Genomic DNA, 14,578 nt, shown 5'->3' with positions numbered 1-14,578 from the left:
CTCACTGCCCCCACCCAACCCATCCAGGTTCCCAATTGAGGCACAAGACTGAAACTGTTCTGACCAAATGGCTTTTATAATTATGATGATAAACCTAATCCATCCCTTCTTCTCAATCGATTTGCATGCTTGACATGGTTAATCACACTGTGTTCCTAAATTGCTCCATGGGTGTCCAGCTGGATTGGACCCAGGTTGTCTGGTTCCAATCGTTCCTTTCCAACAGATGCAGTTGTTTTTTAAGAATCATCAGTGATAATTTCTCTCATTCCTTCATTGTTATCTCTACCATTTTCCAATGATTAGCCCTGGCCCTTTCTTTCTTCTGATATACATGTAGCCCCACGACAATCTTTGAAAACAGAGCATCAGTTTCCACATGGACCTGGTGTTGCTGAGCCATTACTCTCAGATTGCTTATCAAATTGAAACTGGAAGTTGAAACTTCCTCCTTTCAACACTGGGATTGCCAAAGCCAATTTTGAGCTCCCCCTCACCTTCATTTAATTGTTCTGTCACTTGTAGCTATGTTGTCAGCTACCGATGGCCTAAACACAGAATTCCTTCAAACTTTGCTGCTTTCTCTCTTTTTCCCACATTCCTGGAATTTGGTGTAATTTACAGTAAGAAATACTGACAGTTCAGCTGGAACTGTTAGTATTTCTCAGCATGTTCAGGCATGTTCAGAAATGCTTTTTGTTTAATGGTTCACATATTTTCCTTTTGTTTCTGCTATTCTTAATCATAAGCAATTAATTACTAATAAACGTAAAATACGAGCTCAAGCATTTCACATTCTTTAAAAATAGTCAAGATGAAAAACAGATCTAATTCAATGAATCAAATGGCCAAATATTTTGCACATTTTGCTTTGGTGACCTAAAATAAGCTTTCCTACTGGTTCCAAAACTCATCTCACCTCGCATGATTTTTTAGATGCTTGCCTCAAAGGCAAAAAACATTCCTTGAGATGGCTATTATTAAAAGCTCCTCGCTTAAAAGCAGACAACCCACCAGTTACCAATCGCAGATACCCAGCTGAAGCATGTGGAGAACATGGGATCTTTTGTAATGCTCTTCAGTGTTAAGCGGACATTAAAAAATAATGGCAAGTAATTGAAACAAGAGATAAGCATGGGATCACTGCATAATGCCTGAGGAACTGTACCTCATTTATACACATTATATACTATGAGGAATCGGCACGGTGGCGCAGCGGTAGAGTTGCTGCCCCTACAGGGAATGCAGCGCTGGAGAACCGGGTTCGATCCCGACTACAGGTGCTGTCTGTACGGAGTTTGCACATTCTCCCCGTGACCTGCGTGGGTTTTCTCCGAGATTTTCGGTTTCCTCCCACACTCCAAAGACGTACAGGTATGTAGGTAAATTGGCTTGGTAAAATGTAAAAATTGTCCCTAGTCTGTATAGGATAGTGTTAATATGCGGGGATCTCTGGTCGGAGCGGACCCGGTGGGCCGAAGGGCCTATTTCCGCACTGCATCTCTAAACTAAATGATGTTGGATCTTAGCAACATCATGCTCCTGTACAAACTGGTGCTCTATTTACATAGATTGTCATGGGGCAATATGTATACTGCCAGTGAAAAGTGCCAAATAGATTCAGAAATTCCATTCGTAAGTAGTTCTGGAATTTGGTGCCACTTACCGTAAGAAATACTGGCATTTCATCTGGAACTGCTAGCATTTCTCAGCACATTCAGACATTTTCTAAAATGTTTTTTGTTTAATAGTTCATACATTTTCCTTTCAAGTCTCTCGTGGTACATAATGATAATTATTTTACATGAGGCCTAAGTCTTGCATTTCACATCCATTAAAAATATTGAAAATGAAAAATCGATCCAATTGAGTAAATGGCCAATATCTTGCACATTTTGATTTGGTGACATTAATAAGCTTCACCACTATTCCTTGGTTGTAAAGATTGCAACATATTGAAGCTGGTTCATATTGAAATACAAAAATCGGTAACTTTTATACGCAAAGTTGAAATCATAGCTTCATTTACAAACAAAAATGTTTGCACACTCGCCATGGGACGTTTTCCACAATGAATACCTGGAAACTCTCTGGATTTGATCATCATTGAAGCTTCCAAATAAATGTAAACTGCTATAGCATTACCACCCCAAGGGCATCAGGGGCAGTTAAATGCAAATGTTTCCAGACTCTCTGTAAGCAAGAATCAGCAGCTCCAAACAACAGCTGGTTTATCAGCAGGTTTTAAATAATTTTAAACAGAACAATATGCATCGTGTCATTCAGGCAAGAGATCTACTGAATTATCTTGCTGGCCTATATGATAATAGCCTGCGTTTAGCTGCAGTGGGAAAAAAACAAAGGCCAACATCATACATGGGACCGTGCTACTGCTGGTCAGAATGCAGGTGGAGCAGTGTTCAGTTCTCATCACCTTGTCACACACCCTCTGACAAATAGGCCCCAAGAGTTGCAAACTGATAATCAGCCTGAATATCATGGTCAAATGAGTTTTCTTCAAAAGATAGAAACTTGGGAAGTGTGTAGCTCACCTGCTCATTTTTATTTAGCCTGGTTTTGTTGTGAATGTCTGAATTTATGAGGGTGAAATGGTTCTTCTCTGCGAGAACCCTCAATAGCTGCACCACCGTCCGGCTTCCGCATTTTCCAACTCTGTTGTAAACCAGCTGGCTGGGGAATGGCATCACCTGAGCAAATGAAAAAAGGTAGATGTCTAAATAGCTGTTGCAGAGTTGTCCCCACTGTGATGATATTGCAGTCAGTTTGGGGCTCTGCAGACTGCAGTTGTTTCAGGAAGATTTTCCAGACATACACACACACACATACATAAAGAGACAATCATCTATCTCGTGCACCAGTGTACAATGCAACATGGGCTAATGAACGACATGAGTGGTGGAATTACTGGGTGATACTTATCCTTTCCATTAATATCCCAGAAGTTCCTGAGCACCTAGTGCAACCAGATGTTGTCATTGTGGGATGCGGAAAATTAAAAATCTGAAATATTCTTAGTTGCCTCTGTCCTTTCACCCAGCTTTTTTGTAACTGCACTGGCAGAGCTCAAAAGCATAATTTGTTGGCCTATCATCACTATTTCTCCCAATGCTTCACCAAAAAATCAAAGCAGAAACCATGATGTCTCCCAGCATCGCATGTAACACACATATCATTCAAATTGTAAAAAAAGAACTGCAGATGATATGATCTTGAATTACTGGAGGAAGTCTTCATGTGAGTGCCTCTGGCGAAGATATGGGGTTCAAATCCTGCCCAAGTCAGTCTCAGCTACTGGCAACTCTGGGCTCAAATTCTGAGACATTCCAAGTGTATGTGTAGTGGGAGCCCACAGTTACATTCTACCACACAGGACCAGCAACTATTTCAACAAGGAAAATGTTTGATTGTGGTCACTATATGGAAAAACATTAGAGGAAAGCTAGACTTTGGAATCAATGATATAATTTCAAAATGTGAGGATGAACCAAGTTAAGAACGCAGTCAATGTCAAGGAAGACAACAATGACTTGAGATGACATCAATAAACTTACAGAATAGATCAATAATTCAACAATAATAAGGAATACGTTTGGGAGGAAGAAGATGGAGATCATTTACTATGGAAGGTACAAGTTGAGCTAAAGTAGGTGGACAAAGGAATCTCAAGTTCAAATATTTCATGTCCGAAAACTCTGCAAGCAAAGCAAGCATTAAGGTTTACTGACAAGGGGATCAAATTGAAAAATAAAGTTCTGCTAAACCTGTATTGAACCTTGATTTGACCTAATTTGTACAAATGCAAGGGTAATGTATAATACACCAATCTCTTTTCTCTTGAGAAAAAGCTGCTTTGTGGTAACCCGAGATATTTAAAATTATGAAATGTTCTTATGAAGTGGATGCAGTATTTCCAGCTGTGGGGAAAAAACATAACTAGAGGGCATCAGTGCAAGAAATCCAACACAGAATCCAGGAGAAACATTTGATTCAAAGAATGGTGTTCATGTAGAACTTGCTACCTTAAGGAACGATCGAAGCAAATATTATGAAAGTATTCATGTGCAGGCAACAATTAAGAAGGGAACAAAGATCACAGCAATTGGGGTGGGAGAATCCATACAAAGGTACAGACTAATTGGGCCAAAAGATTCATTTCTGCATTGCATAACCAATGACATGAATACCTTAGTGCATGGGCTGAAAAAAATCAGTCCATTTGCCACTCAACCTGTACAAAGTGGTGCCCTGCTAAACATCAGGTGAGGGCTAGACACAAATCAGACTTTTGACAACCTCTACTCCCCCAGTTACCGACAATACACAGCCCTCACTACCATTGCACTTGCAGAATTGAAGATAGTTGCAGAAGTTCTGAAGAAGGTTACAAAAAAGGTAGGCTCTTTTCCATAGTGCTTACTCTGAGGGTAAGAAATGTAATTTCCCCATTCCCCCAACCCCCTGCCACTAAATGCTCACGAGACTGCTTTCAAAAGTCAGACAGTGTTTGAAGCTTTACACAAGCAAGATTACCAAAACTGACGCTATTAATACCACAGATCACTGTGTCACTTTTTGAGGATTGAATATTTGATGTTGACACAAGAGAGCCACAGTTCCATGACTAACCTAATGTGTATGTCAAGCCAACCTGCTTATCAAACACTGTGTCTCTGTTCTGATCCAGGCACCAAGTTTGCATACCTGCTGTTTCCAGAACCACTATGGTGCATTCATACTAAGGACTAAATGAACGTCTTTATTTGAGCTGAGAACCAGTGCATATACAGAAAATGTTACTGTTAATGTAAAAACATGTCTGTTGAAAAACAGCAGCTCACTGAGGCAGTATTATGTGCACAACCAGATACTACTGTACAGTCTTCGACTTACCTGAGGCTGAAAGAAACCAAACTAGCGTTTTTCTTTGGCTGGTACTCAGAAATTTGTTTCTTCCGAATCACATTTTGTTTATTTGTTGTGATAATAAAGAAATCCCAATGACAGCATTTCCATCAGCCTCTATGTACAAGATGTGTTTTAAGAAACAAATTTTCATTTATAACTGGAAAGTGCTGACAAGGAATGAATATTAATCATTTACGTTTCCTTATTCATGTCCTTTCTGTTACCCTTGCTGCCCCATTTGATTGAGAGGCTGCCCTTTACTTTTTTTGATATATGGTATATCTACTTTTCATAAAATTAGTTTTCATAATTTTTTTAAGAATCCTTGAGTGTACAGTACCAGAATCCTAGAGTAGGCACAATCCTTCAAGCTGAACCAGAGGTATACAGCATTCCATACCACTCTACCTCTTACAACCATCTGTTTCTTCAGTTAAATATTTACTCAACCCTCTCTTTAATGCGTCTACAGCCAGACTCTTCCACATATATTTGCTCAAAAAGTGCAGTAGACTTCAGTAAAGCCTCCCATGAGCCCATTCCCCAACATAAACATTCCTCAATTTCTCTCGGTTTTCTATAGAACGGCAATATATGCATAGCACCGAGGGACTGCTGCACTGTTGGAAGTGCAGTCTTTTGAATGAGTTATTCAACTGAGGCTTCTGTTTGTTCTCTTGTGTGGTCATAAAAGTTCTATTATGCTATTTTGACGAGGAGCTGGGAATTCGCTGTGGTATCTTGGTTCAAACAATACCATAAACAAATCATTTTATCTTTAGCTTATATGCTGTGTGTTACGTACAACTGTTCATCGCACCATCTATATTATAGCAATGACTAAGATTCAAGCTCATTTTTTTGAGATTTAACTTTTTGCAATGCCAAGAGGTTGAGATGGAGAAACTTGCATTTACATAGACCATTTCTTCCCTGCAAGGACAAGCAAATAACCTGCACAAAATTTCTCTTTGCAAGCAATCTGAGCCCTTGGCTCTTTGGTGATGTACCTGAAAAAAATATTTATGTATCGATATTAAGGTAAACAGTCATAGATAAGAATCTACATGGGAGCATGGACAATCAAGTGGCGTATATTATGCTCAAAATGTCAGATATTTTGATAATGTACCGTACGAAATACATCATGCAAAATTAGGATGTCGTATGAAAGGGAAGACAGCAAAATATATATTTTTTCAAAATATCCATCAATGCAACATCGCCCAGCCAAATTTTCCATGAATATTGCCTGTGATGTGAGTTGAAGATTGTGAATAAGCATAATGAAGAATATCAAGGAAAGACACAAAATGCTGGAGTATAAGAAAATAACTGCAGATGCTGGTACAAATCGAAGGTATTTATTCACAAAATGCTGGAGTAACTCAGCAGGTCAGGCAGCATCTTGGGAGAGAAGGAATGGGTGACTTTTCGGGTCGAGACCCTTCTTCAGACTGAAGAAGGGTCTCGACCCGAAATCCTTCTCTCCCGAGATGCTGCCTGACCTGCTGAGTTACTCCAGCATTTTGTGAATAAATGCTGGAGTAACTCAGAGTATCCCTGGAGAACATGGATAAATGATGTTTTGGGACCGGATCCTTCTTCAGACTGATTGGAGGTGTGACAAGAAAAAAAGTGAGAAAAGTGGAGGAGCAGGACAAAACATGGCAGGTCAAAGGTAAACACGCGAGGGGGGGTTGATAAGCAGATGGTTGGACAAAGGCCAGAAATACAAATGCAAAAGGTGTGAAATAAAAGGGTTAGAATGTTGTGGATGCAAAGCTAGAGGATTGACGAGGTGCTTTTTGTTTTACACAGAGGGTGGTGGGTGTCTGGAAAACACGCTTCCAGGGGTGGCGGTGCAGTCAGACACAATAGGAGCATTCAAGAGGCTTCGAGATAGGCACATGGATATGCAGGGATTGGAGAGATATGGATCACCTGTGGACAGAGGAGGTTAGTTTCTCTTAGCATCATGTTCGGACTGCCTGTTGTAAGCTGAAGGACCCGTTCCCGTGCTGCTCTAATATTGCTTAATGCAGTGGACACGGTGGAAGAGGGAAGTTATTCTTTCAGAGTATGAAGCCTCTCTTCTGGCTTGATAGGTGGTAAATAGATGGACAGGAGTTATCCTGTTTTTATTTAATGGATTGGGACTATCTGTAAAGTTTTCCAAAATGCTGGCTGAATGATAGTGTCTTAGTTGTATTGGAAGAGCTTGCTAGAGATGTGGCTGGTTTCATAGAGCTACTTTAGCAGTGCAGCCAGGATATCGTCAGTGTTTGTAAGCTTTCCTGCATCAAGTGCACTAGTCCATTCAGATGTGGAGTTAATCAATTTGGCTTTTATTGATATCTCAGGTGGCAGATAGTAAGAGGCCAATGAGATAGATCACCCATTCAGTATTTCTGGCTGAAGATGTACACACATTTCAAGTGTGCAGGGCACTACCATCATTGAAAATAAGGGACATTCAGGAAACTCTGAACCATCCCTGGTGATACAGAAGGAAATCTCCCACGTCAACCAGATTCTGCACCTTTACTCAACATAGGGGTGTATTGTTTCTCTGCTAAGAGAAAGCAGGACATAATCAGTGCATTTACTCGCCCATATCTCACATGGGGAACTATTAGAGATAGAAATCAAATAAGTGGGGAAGAGGTTTCTCATTTAAATTAGCCAGAAGGCATTGGCCCAAAAATCCGTTTCTCATTAAAGTAATGACTTATTTTAAGACCAGAGAAGGAATGACATTAGCGAATGGCACCAAAATTTGCAGACACATCAAGCTGTGAGGGCAAATAGAGGAAGACAGATAGTTGAGTGGCTATTAGATGGGAAGTGCAGTTGAAAGCTGATATGCAAGGTGACAAACATAATGAAGTATATTGTAAATTCCCTTCACAAAAGTAAAACAGAAATTGATGGTCAGAGATACAGTCTCTGAAGTCTGAAGTCTCATACCAGTCTGAAGAAGGGTCTCGACCCGAAACGTCACCCATTCCTTCTCTCCAAGATACTGCCTGACCTGCTGAGTTACTTCAGCATTTTGTGATACGTCAGAGATACAGTGTATTGGTGAGTGTAAAGGTAGAGAAGGACATTACAAAAGCTTCACATATGTATTAATTGAATGGAAAGCACCCCTAATCTTTCCTCAGCATTCAGCTATTGGTACCTAGGGTCAAGGATTGATGTTTAATTGAGTTCTGGATAATTTCCTGACATTTCAATTAAGGTGATTGATCCACAAGGTTGGAAAATGCAGCAAATGGAATGCTTTGGAGTGTGATGAAGTATTAGCTGACGTACTACAAATAATTACCACACAATGGAACAATACAAGGCCATTTAGCCTCTTGAGCATTTTCCACCATTTCATGGTTTACCAGAATACTGCCTGGATTAGAAGGTGTTAACTATAAAGAGAGATTGGACAGACTTTCGTTGTTTTTGTTCTGGGCTGCCAGACGTTGAGGCATAGATCGGGTAGACACACATAACTTTTTTCCCATAGTGGAAATATCAAAAGACTCGAGAGCATAGCTTTAAGGTGAAAGCGGCAAAATGGAAATGTGCTAAGCTAGTGTATTATTATTAAGCGTAGAGGGAGGAGCCTGCCTGGAACACACTGCCATCGTTGGTCATGGGGCAGAGAAAATAGCCATGTTTAAAAGGCTTTTAGATTGGCACATGGATTCACAGGGAGGGGGGAGAGGATGGCTAGATTCATGGGGAGGCAGATGAGATGAGTTTTTATTGGCATCATGTTCAGCACAGATATTGTGGGATGAAGAGCCTGTTTCGAAGTTGTACTTTTTTATGCTCTAAGTTCTATTAGAACCTAGCTGATCAATAACTCATTTCTATACACCCACCATTATTCCATATCCCCGATTCAAATATCTATCAATTTCATATTATAAATCAGAAGAAACATAAATAGGTGCAGGAGAAGGCCATTCGGCCCATTCAATATGATCACGGCTGATCATCTAAAATCAGTACCCTGTTCCTGCTTTTTCCCCATATCCCTTGATTCCTTTAGCCCAAAGAACTAAATCTAATTCTCCCTTGAAAACATTCAGTGAATTGGCCTCCAGTGCCTTCTGTGGCAGATAATTCCACAGATTCACAACTCTCTGGGTGAAGAAGATTTTCCTCATCTCAGTCCTAAATGGCCTACCCCTTATTCTTAAACTGTGACCCATTGTCCTGAACTCTCCCAACATCAGGAACATTTTTCCTGCATCTAGCCTGTCCAATCCTTAAAGCATTTTGTAAGTTTCTATAAGATCCCCTCTCATCCTTCTAAATTCCAGTGAATACAAGCCCAGGGGACCCATTCTATCATCATATGTCAGTTCCGCCATCCTGAGAGTTAACCTGGTGAACCTATACTGCACTCCCTCAACAGCAATAACGTCCTTCCTCAAATTGAGAGACCAAAATTGCACACAATACTCCAGGTGCGGTCTCATCTTGCTCTAAAACTCAAATCCTCTCGCAATGAAGGCCAACATGTCATTAGCTTTCTTCACAGCCTGCTGAACCTGCAAGCTTACTTTCAGTGACTGATGTACAAGCACATCCAGGTCTCATTGACCTCCCCATTTCCTCATCTGACACCATTCAGATAATAATCTGCCTTCCTGTTCTTGCCACCAAAGTGGATAACCTCACATTTATCCACATTATACTACATCTGCACTGCATCTGCCCACTCACACAACCTATCTAAGTCACCCTGCAGCTTCGTAGCATCCTCATCGCAGCTCACACTGCCACCCAGCTTTGTGTCATCCACAAACTTGGAGATGTCACATTTAATTCCCTCATCTAAATCGTTAATATATATTGCAAATAACTGGGGTCCCAGCACCGAGCCTTGTGGTACCCCACTAGTCACTGCCTGCCATTCTGAAAAGGACCCATTAATTCCTACTCTTTGCTTCCTGTCTGCCAACCAGTTCTCTATCCATGTCAATACCCTACCCCAATACCATGTGCTCTAATTTTGCACACCAATCTCTTGTGTGAGACCTTGTCAAAGGCTTGTTGAAAGTCCAGATACACCACATCCACTGGCTCTCCTTTATCCATTCTACTTGTTACATCCTCAAAAAATTCCAGAAGATTAGTCAAGCATGATTTCCCCATCATAAATCCATGCTGACTTTGATCGATCCCGCCACTGCTTTCCACATGCGCTGCTATAACATCTTTGATAATCGTCTCAAGCATCTTCCCCACTACCGATGTACGGCTAACTGGTCTACAATTCCCGTTTTTCTCTCTCTCTCTCCTTTCTTAAAAGGTGGGGTTACATTGCCTACCCTCCAGTCCACAGGAACTGATCCAGAGTCAAGAGAACATTGGAAAATGATCACAAATGCATCCACGATTTCTAGGGCCACCTCCTTGAGTACTCTGGGATGCAGACCCAACAGTTTACCTAACAACATTTCCTGACTAATGTGGATTCCCTTCAGTTCCTCCCTCCCACTAGATCCTCGGTCCCCTAGTATTTCTGGGAGATTGTTTGTGTCTTCCTCAGTGAAGACAGAACCAAAGTAACTGTTCTGCCATTTCCTTGTTTCCCATTATAAATTCACCTGTCTCTGATTGTAAGGGACCTACATTCGTCTTCACTAATTTTTTCCTTTGTACATATCTTAAGAAGCTTTAAGAGTCAGTTGTTATATTCCCCGCAAGCTTACTTTCATGGTCTTTTTTTCCCCTTTTAATTAACCCCTTTGTCCTCCTCTGTTGAGTTCTAAATTTCTCCCAGTCCTCCAGTTTGCTGCTTCCTCTGGCCAATTTATATGCCTTTTCCTTGGATTTAACACTATCCTTGATTTCCCTCGTAAGCCACGGTTGAGCCGCCTTCCCCGTTTTATTTTTTCGCTAGACTGGGATGAGCAATTTTTGGAGTTCATCCATACGGTCATTAAATCTTTGCCATTGCATCTCCATCGTTAAGTATGATTTGCCTGCCTGTCCTAGCCAATTTCGGTCTCATACCTTCAAAATCTCCTTTCTTGAAATTCAGGACCCTAGTCTCTGAATTAACCATGTCACTTTCCATCCTAATGCAGAATTCCACCATATTATGGTCACTGTTGCCCAAGGGGCTTTGCATGACGAGATCGCTAACTAATCCTTCCTCATTACACAATACTCAGTCTAGGATGGCCTGTCTTCCAGTTGGTTCTTCTACATATTGGTTTAAAAAACCATCCCGTATACATTCCAGGAAATCCTCCTCCTCAGGGCTGCTACCAATTTGGTTGGCCGAATCTATATGTAAATTAAAGTCACCCATGATAACCGCTGTACCTTTGTTACATGCATCCTTAATTTCCTGCTTGATGCTATTCTCAACCTCCCTATTGTTGCTTGTTGGTCCGTATACAACTCCAACAAGCGTTTTCTGCACTTGGCTATTTCGCAGTTCTACCCATACCGATTCTACTACATCCAAGCTAATGTCTCTCCTTGCTATTGCATTAATCTCCTCTTTAACCAGCAATGCCACCCCACCTGCTCTTCCTTTCTATCTATCCTTCCTGAATATTGAATACCCCTGCATGTTTAGCTCCCAGCCTTAGTCACCCTGGGGCCATGTCTCTGTAATTTCCAATTACATCATATTCCTTAACTACTAACTGCACATTCAATTCACCCACCTTATTACGAATGCTCCTCGCATCAAGGCACAAAGCTTTCAGCTTTGTTTTTCTTATCTCCCTTCTACCTTTTGCTTCTGTCCTCATTTTATGCCCCTCTGTCTCCTTCCATTGGTTCCCATCCCCCTGCCCTGTTAGTTTAAACGTGACACTCTCTTTCCCGTTAACTGCACACATACGCTTCCATGTTGTTGACTCCATCTCCCCACTGTTTAGTTTAAACCCACTCGTGCAGCACTAGCAAACCTGCCTGCTTGCAAGTAACTCGCCTAATTGCAAGTGCCATATAGTAGAAACTTTCATCTCCTTTTGCACACGTGCTTCCTAACTTCACTCCTGAAAGATCCTGTTCCCACTTTTCACATAATACACCAGTAGAAATTATGGTCTGTATCTGTGAAGAAAAAAATGCCAGCAAAACTTGTGACAGATACAGGTAAAATCAGCAACTCGCATTTTTGCTTGAATTTTCCACAAAGAACTGAAGCTGTGATGATCAATATCCTGAAAGTGTTCAAGAAATCTATCATAATTCTGATATCAGCAGCTTTTTGCTATTTAGAGGAAACTAAAATCACTGCTATTGCCACATGCTTTTCTAGTATTTCCTTTTTAAAGAATTTCGCAATTTCCCATCTGCTACTAAGTTATCTGCAGCCAAAACCCAGTGAAATCAAGATTCCGCTGAATTCTCGTCTTAAATGATAATGCCTTCATTCTGTTTGTAAGTTTCTGCTACCCTTTACAGTATCATTTGTCATCAGTAAAGTGATTTCATTCTTAATTAATTTGCCTTGAGAGCAGCCTAGGCAGAAGCTTGCCAGTATTCAGGACAAGAACAGACAAATTAATTATCACCCAATCTATCAAACTTTCACCATTGTGACACTGTAGAGTGCTTTTCCTTCAAAAATTCAGTGCAGTTACTTGCCTTAGCTACTCAGATAGCAGTTTCTTAAACCCACAACCTATAGCATCAGTAAATTAAGAGCAGCAGGCATTGGGAAGACAACCACTTGCAGGTTCTACTCAATCACGCCATTCTGACGTGGAATTTTCTAAATTCTAGAACTTCTGACCAACACTACTGAGGGAGGACTGTCACCAGGGGAAATTCAGTAGAGCATGGCATCTAAGTGATGTGACCATGGATAGTTTAAATGCTCTCATTCTTCCCAAGGGTCAAAATGATTCCAGCATGTACTTCAGCTCAAGGACTGAACCGAGAGATTTGAGACCAATGGGGGCTCAACAATATACCAACAAAAATTACAATAAACCCTTATAGATTCATTATAGTCTAGATAAATACTGATCTGCAATGATTTAGACTATATGTTTTTTTTAAAGCCAAAGGTTATTTTTTAAAAAGCACCCAATTTATAGATATCAACAATAAACTTTTACTGACTTCAGTTTACGTGAATCGATGTGTTGCATCTCCTTTTTCTTCTGAGCAAATTCAATGCTTAACATGCATTTTGCTTAAGATCATTGGGGTAACTGTACACGTGGATTACACAAGATGTTGCCACTAGGATATTGTTTACAATGTACATATATTTCTCAAAAACTTGGTGTCGTCAATTTGTAGATTATACCAAGCGGATCTGCAAGCTAATCAAAAACAGATGGATTGGAACAGACTAAAGTCAGATAAGGAGTGGCAGAAATTATCTTACAATGCACAAATTGAAATACAACTGCTGCACAACATCACTGTGGTAGTTTAGAACTCAGACAAATCTGGTACTGTACCTCAAGTAATGATCAATTTTTTTTAACATAACAACCATACTTATTAACTACACTACTTCATTGGTGACAATTGAAAAGATCCCACTCAAGGCTAAAGCCTGGGCCTTTTGGGATATTTAAAGGAATAACTTTGCTACAAACTCAGTGACAGATAATGCAATAAAAATTTCACCATGATTTATCAGCAATTTTTTTTGTGTCTTTTAATGTGAATGTTGCTCCAAACATCTTTCATTAGTCTTTATTCTCTGAAAATGGTATCAGCCATTAGAAAACCAGGAAATAAGCAGAATAGAATTAGTGTTGCATCCAACTGAATACTGGAGAAGTCTAGGAAACATAGGTATGAGCAGAGAAATCAAAATGCAACCATGTGCTACAGGAATGCAGGCCAAATTAGCAGGGGAACCTTCCAAGATAGGTAGATATGTTTATTGTCATATACACCAGCTGCGATGAAATCCCTTATTCACATGAAGTGCAGAGTAAACAGTATAGAGTAATGATAAATACAATGTTGAATACTATGGCGCATGCAGTGACAAAGCAGTTACTTTTTGATGATGATCAAGCACCTTTTAAGGTGCTGTGGGGTGGCTGCCACAAATTAACAAATTTAATTCAATACAAAACTTGGTGAGATTTGAACTCATCTGACGTCACTTCAGTACCACATCAAGGATAGTGGGAATAGTTGGGACACCCAACACCAGAAAAGATGACTCCATTGCATCGGAAATAAGCACTTTCAAATCAATAGTGCTAAATGTTCTATGCCAGATTCAGTGTCAGCGAGGGAGTTGAAGGACTCGTTATCAGGGGTGTTTTGTTTAATTATTGCAAATTGGCACAAATGTCACAGCATGACCTGGCACTGATTGACCCGGTGTTTACAGTGGCAAGTGGAAAAAGCAATGGCCTAATGTAATCTCTCAATTTCAAATCACTGATGTTAAAATGAGCATAAACCAGTGACAACAAGGCAGATCGCAGGGTGGTTTCACCCACCAATTCCAGTGGGAGTCAAGTCTTCTTTATGTCTGCCAGATTCAACATCAGCTACAGGATGTGGGTCTCAATTGCACGGCCAGCATTTAATATACTTCTGTAATTTTATTTCAGGGTGGTAGTGCATTGGGAAGTGGTGCTAAAGAAACCTTGTTAAGTTGTGGTCATGGGCCATGCAAATGCAACCATGG

General features: G+C 40.4%; 1 protein-coding gene across 6 annotated transcripts in view; it reads right to left on the bottom strand.

Annotated features, from left to right (window-relative positions):
• usta (uronyl 2-sulfotransferase a) overlaps positions 1-14,578 on the bottom strand; it is a 70,621-nt gene that overhangs the window by 37,607 nt on the left and 18,436 nt on the right. For 5 of the 6 annotated variants that reach the window (XR_013547652.1, XM_078405534.1, XM_078405535.1 and 2 more), the window contains exon 3: positions 2,553-2,708. Coding sequence is in view for 5 of the 6 variants with exons in the window: in XM_078405534.1 (XP_078261660.1) it covers positions 2,553-2,708 (156 nt within the window). In the remaining variant the exon portion in view is untranslated. Of the gene's footprint in view, positions 1-2,552; positions 2,709-13,032; positions 13,138-14,578 lie in introns of those variants that run through there. The other variant, XM_078405536.1, reaches the window with a different exon arrangement.

The sequence above is a fragment of the Rhinoraja longicauda genome, chromosome 9 (assembly GCF_053455715.1).
Source record: "Rhinoraja longicauda isolate Sanriku21f chromosome 9, sRhiLon1.1, whole genome shotgun sequence".
Taxonomy (NCBI): domain Eukaryota; kingdom Metazoa; phylum Chordata; class Chondrichthyes; order Rajiformes; family Arhynchobatidae; genus Rhinoraja; species Rhinoraja longicauda.
Note: the sequence above shows the minus strand (reverse complement) of the source record. Positions and strands in the feature narration are given on the sequence as shown.